Source organism: Parus major, chromosome 7, assembly GCF_001522545.3.
Source record: "Parus major isolate Abel chromosome 7, Parus_major1.1, whole genome shotgun sequence".
NCBI classification, from domain to species: domain Eukaryota; kingdom Metazoa; phylum Chordata; class Aves; order Passeriformes; family Paridae; genus Parus; species Parus major.
Window position 1 is genome coordinate 36423049 of NC_031776.1, and position 6200 is coordinate 36429248.

The 6200-nt window shown below is 42.4% G+C and overlaps 1 protein-coding gene across 1 annotated transcript in view; it reads left to right on the forward strand.

Moving 5' to 3' along the window:
- Positions 1-6200, forward strand: part of FMNL2 (formin like 2) — a 111922-nt gene that overhangs the window by 79121 nt on the left and 26601 nt on the right. Inside the window, exons 6-7 of the mRNA XM_033516202.1 lie at positions 358-510; positions 6168-6194. Coding sequence (XP_033372093.1) covers positions 358-510; positions 6168-6194 — 180 coding nt within the window. The remainder of the gene's footprint in view (positions 1-357; positions 511-6167; positions 6195-6200) is intronic.

The following is a 6200-nucleotide window of genomic DNA, read 5'->3' on the forward strand; positions in this document are numbered from 1 at the left end:
CCTTGCTGGGAGTGGTTGGATTCCATGGTCTTGGAGGGCTTTCCCAGCCTGAATGTTCCGGAATTTCCTTCCCCACGTGAAGCTCATCCTGTTTTCCTGGACTTTTCCGTGTCCCTCCAGCACCACAACTCTCCTTTCCCACCCTCCTGCTGAGCTCACAGAACCCTGGGATGGTTTGGGTGGGGAGGGACCACCTGGATCAGCTGGATTTGATGATCTTGGGGAGCTTTTCCTTTGCTTTGGTCCCCCTTGGCTTTGTCCGGTGTTTCTGACTCCACCAAAACCTGCGGCGGGAAGGAGAACTCCGCGCGCGTCTCTTCCGCCTAACCCCGCCTTGGAATTCCCGTTTCCTTGCAGATTTGACTTTGAGAGCCTGGAGAACAGCGTGGAGAGCTCCATGGACAAGTCCAAGCCCTGGAGCCGATCCATCGAGGACCTGCACAGGGGCAGCAATCTGCCCTCTCCCGTTGGGAACAGCATCTCCCGCTCCGGCCGGCACTCCACTCTCCGGTACGGAATCCTTGGGAATCGCGGTGTGGGACGGCTCTTCCCACTGGGATATCCCTCAGCTCCCAGCAGAGGTGTGGCACACGAGGCTGCTGTGAGGTGGAAGGAAGCTCTCAGAGGTGGGAATCGCTTCCAAGGGCAGGATGAGCTGAGGGTGTGATTCCTTGTCCTCTTCTCCAGAACGGAGCTCAACATTTCCATGGATCCAGCCGCAGCCATCCCGTGTCCCGTCCCTTCCAGCAGCACATTCCTTCCGTGCTGCCAGGGATGGGATACTGGATTCTTTGGAAAGGCCACTTCCCTCCCCCAAACCCGCTGTCACCTTCTCACCATTCCACGCTTGACTACCAAGTGTCTCTTTCCCAATATTCCTTTTTTTTTGTTTTATTTATGGAAAAGGCAGGATCACTTCCCAGTGTTGCTTGACAGTCACCTCTCCCCCTTTCCTTGGATGTCCCACTCCACCCCAGCTCCCAGTGCTGTCCCTCAGGCCAGGCTCCAAGTGCTGGCTCCTTTGGGATGATTTTTCCGGAGTTTTACTCCCCAATCCCGGGAGCACAGCAGATTCCAGGAGCGGAGCCTCACTTCCATCCCATCCCTTCCAGCAGAGGTGGTTTGGCTTTGCCAGGCAGTGACCTCGGCCCCGGGGTCGATGTTGAGTTCTTCCAAACCTTGTACCTGGAAGATTTAATTCCCAGAGAGCTCTGGGAAAGAAATCCGGCTGTGGAGTGCAGCAGGATCACTTGGCCAGATGATTTTGGGGTTAATTTTGGTGGTTTTGGTGCTCTTTGCTCCTTCCTTCTGCCAGAAGTGGCGGAGCCCGAGCCGGCAGGAGGCGCCGGTTCCGCCGTGTCCTCGGGAGGAGCGCTCGGGATTAGGAATGCCTAAATCAGGAATACCTTACATGTCTCTTACATTATCTCTCTTCATTTCCTTCCACCCTTTTCCCTTCCTCACATCTCCCTTTATTCCTCACCCGGCTGACTCCCCGCTCCAACATCTCCCCCGTTCCCTATTCCCGCTGGGACGCCCTTTCCCGGCGCTCTCACCTCCTCTCACGCGCCATCAGATCGCTTTCTCTGCCCGAACACCTTCAGCTCAAACGCTGCCACAGCTGCTCGGCAGCCGACTGCCTCTGGAAAATCCCGTAAGTCCGAGTGGAAGGAACGTCCCAGCCGGCCGTGGGTGACACGATCCCACGGGATCCCCAGCACGAGGGATCCGGGCTCCGTTATCCCGTCCCGATCCCGTAGTTGGCTTCCGCAGGGCGGGATTTTGGGAAAGGCTTGGCGTGGAAGAGCTGAGTTTTCCTCCTGGTGGTGCAGATAGTTGTGTTTGATGATCGTAGAGCTCGTGGTGCTTGTCCCTCCGCTTTCCCTTTTTTGTTAGAAACAAAACTCGGTCGGATCCAAAACCGCCACGGAAACGGGACCTGGGAGAGTTTTCCAGCCAAAATTCCCCTCCTGCTTCCAGAACCTTCTCAGTACCATCTTTGCATTGCATTTGGGAGGGTTGTTTTGCCTTTTTTTTTCCTTAAATCTGGGTTTTTAATATTCTTTTCCATGGGTTTTGTTCAAAATGTGGATTTTTAAAAAATTAGGTGGTTGTAAAAATGCAGGTTTTGGGTTTTTTTTTTTTAAAGGTCTGTTTTTAAAAGTGTATTTTATCAATAGCTGGGGATTATGTGTGTTAAAAAATCCCCTGAAAGTTAAAGGTAGGTGAGAGATTTTTAAGAAGGGAGGGGTTTTTATTAATTATAATATTTGAAAAATATATATATATATATAAAGTTTTAAAATAATTATATTTTTATATATATATATAAAGTTTTAAAATAATTATATTTTTATATATATATATAAAGTTTTAAAATAATTATATTGATATATAGATATATATATAGTCTTTAAATAATTATATTTATATCTATAAAGTTTTTAGTAATTAGAATATTTTATATATATAAAGTTTTTAAATAATTATAATATTTATATATATAAAGTTTTGTAATAGTTAGGATATTTTATATATATAAAGTTTGTAAATAATTATAATAGATATATAAAGTTTTTAAATAATTATAATATATATAAAGTTTTCAATAATTATAATATTTATATATATAAAGTTTAAAAATAATTATAATATTTATATATATAAGATTTAAAAATAATTATATTTATATATAAAGTTTTTAATAATTAAAATGTTTTATATATATAAAGTTTTAAAAAAATTATAATATTTACATATATAAAGTTTTAAATAATTATAATGTTTATATATATAAAGTTTTTAATAATTAGAATATTTTATATATATAGTTTTTAAATAATTACAATATATTTATAAAGTTTTAAAATAATTATAATGTTTATATATAAAGTTTTTAAATAATTAAAATATTTATATCTATAAAGTTGTAAATAATTATATTTATATCTGTAAAGTTTTTAATAATTAGAATTTTTTATATCTATAAAGTTTTAAAATAATTATAATATTTATATACACAGATTATAAAAAAATTTAATATAAATATAATAATAAAAATAGAAATAAAATAATGCATAAATGTATGAATATATAAATACACAAATATATAAGCATGTAAATGCATATGTATAAATATATAACTATAGTATTTTAATATTATCTATATTGTATATTTATATTAAGAATTGATTTTTTATTTATAAATAAATATAATAAAATAATTATTATATTTTATTATATTTATTTATTATATATTATTATTATAATTATTATAATTATTATCTATAAATAAATAATTAAATAATCTATAAATAATTATTATCTATAAATATTATAGATAATAATATAAATAGAATCATAGATTTTTTTTATATTTATAATTTTTCACTTGTAATCTTTATAATTAGTAAATATTGGTGAATGAAGGGAAATCTCAGAAGGAGGCAGGTGCTGAGCTGAGGAGGGGGTGCAGGGTGAGGTTTTTTGGGGTAAAACCAGGATGTTCTGCCCCCTCTCCGGGTGATAAATGAGATTTTTGGCATGTGTGGACACCCAGGCTGTGTGGAAATTCCTGGAATTCGGTGGAAACTGTGCAGTGGGAGGAAGGAACCCCAAAATCCCGGACTGGTTTGGGATGGAAGGGTTTGAGCTCATCCCATTCCAGGGCAGGGACTCCTCCTGCTGCCCCAGGCTGGAGGATTTGCTGTTCCCTCTTGGAGCAATAATCCAGGATAATTCAAAATCCAGGAGCTCCATCCATGCTTCCCTCTCTAATTCCAGCTCCCATTCCCCCATCCCTGCGTTTCCCTGGAAACCAGGAGGGTTTTTTATCTTGAGAGGAGGCTCAGGGATTTGGGAAATCGACACCAAAATGAGGGCAGGAGGATGAAAAAGGGAGAAAAACCTTGGGGGATTTTCTTGCTGCTTTTTTTGGGAGAAGGAGCTTTAGTGAGAGGCAGCCTCTGCTGTCAGATAAATATTAATGCAGCCTTTGCAGTGTCCCAGCCCATTAGAAATTCCCTTTCTTCTGAGAAAAATATTGGAGTTTTCACGTGGATTGAAGTGAGAAACTTCAGTTCTTCCTGCAGGATCTGCGGAGTGTGAGGAGAGAACGATCCAGGCAAATCCAGAAATGGCTTTGGAGTGCCTTCAGTAACTTGGATGTGGTTTAGGGAGCTGAATTTGGGATTTGCCAGGGACACTTTCACTGCTCAGGGTACTGGGGAAATCATCATTTCATCAGATACATCCTGATTTACCAGAACATCTCTGTGAGCATCTCCAGGAGCTCAAACAAACCCCAAACTGTTGGGATGACCCCAAACCCCAAACTTCCTTTCTGAAGGAATTTTTTTCTGCTTGGAAACCCCAAAGTTTCCAACCCACAGGGAAGAAACCCAAAACCTTCCCAAAACCCTGATGGATTTCAGCTTCTCATCCCTGTGGGACCCACCTTGAGCTGCTCTCCTGGGAGCCAGGGGACAACGGGATGGGTTTGAGCAGCTGGAAAGGTGAAAATGATGGGAGAAATCGGCCCTGATTTGTGTTAAATTGGGGCATTCCAAGTCTGCACCGCTGGGCTGGGAATGTCCTGGAATTCCAGAAGGGTTTGGGATCTAATTCCAACCTTCCTCCCACTGTCCTGGGCTGCTCCAGCCTGGCCTGGGGCACTTCCAGGGATCCAGGGACAGCCACAGCTGCTCTGGGAATTCCCAATTCCCAATATCCCACTCATCCATCCCTGCCCTCTGGCACTGGGAGCCATTCCCTGTGTCCTGTCCCTCCATCCCTTGTCCCCAGTCCCTCTCCAGCTCTCCTGGAGCCCCTTCAGGCCCTGCAAGGGGCTCTGAGCTCTCCCTGGATCCTTCCCTTCTCCAGGGGAACATTCCCAGCTCTCCCAGTTTGTCCTGGAAAGCCACCCAGCCCTGGAGAGGTTTAGGAGGGATCATCTCATTCTCATCCAGGTGGTTGGATCCAAGCTGAAATTCCAGGCAGTCCTGGAATATCCTTGCACCTGGAAATTCCCAAATCTGGATTTCTGGCCATTTTTTATTGTTTAAGGAAACTTCTCTCCATTTCTTTGAGCCCACAGAACCGGTGGATGCTGAAATTCAGGAATTCAGGGATTCACCAAGCACTGATGGAAATCATTTTCCTTCCAACACTGGCCTGATAAAAACCTCATTAATCTGATAATTAATGTATGGAAAATCATTGTGCAGCGCTCCCTAATTTAAATCCAAGCAAAACCAATGTAGGAGCCATTCCTGTGGGAATCAAAATCCAGCTGCTCCCTGCTGATCCCAAACTGGGCCACAATTCCCAAAATCCTGCAGTGCCCAGAGCTGATGGGTTCATTCATATTTATGGATGGGATAAAAAAATAAAGAGATAAAAATTCCTTTAACAGAATCCTGCTTTGAATTTGGGGATTCACTGCCGGGAAGGGAAAGGGATTGTGGAAATCTGGGAATTGGGGACAGGGAACAGCCAGGCCTGGAATGGGACCTTGTTCCTCTTGGGCTGGGCCTTTAAAAAGGGGGAATTTGCAGGGAAGAGCCAGAAAATCATAAAAAAACCTGGTGTGGTGTTCCCTGTTCCTGCCTTTTTTATGGATTTAAACAGGGAATTTTCAGGGATGAGCCAGGGAATTATAATAAATTGGTGTGGTATTCCCTGTTCCTGCTTTTATAGTGGATTTAAAAAGGGAATTTTCAGGGATGAGCTGGGAAGTTGCAATAAATCAGTGTGATGTTCCCTGTTCCTGCCTTTTTTGTGGATTTAAACAGAGGGAATTTGCAAGGACGAGCCAGGAAGTCAAAAAACCCCCAGTGTGATATTCCCTGTTTCTGCCTTTTTTATGGATTTAAATGGAATTTTCAGGGATCAGCCAGGGAGTCACAATAAACCAGTGAGATATTTCCTATCCTTGTGTTTTTTTGGGAATATTCCCTGTTCCTGGCAGGAAGGGCTGAGATGCTGGAATCAAACATCCACATTTTTATCCTTGCCAGGACCTTTTCCTCCTTTATTCCCACCAACATTTCCTGCTCATCCTCTGGAAAACTCCCTCATCCTGAAGCAGTGGATGGATTTTCCTCTTTCCTTGCTTTTCTCTCCCAGAAAGGAGGTTTGGGATGGATGAGAACTGGGAATTTTTGCAGGTACAACACGTTGCCGAGCAGGAGAACGCTGAA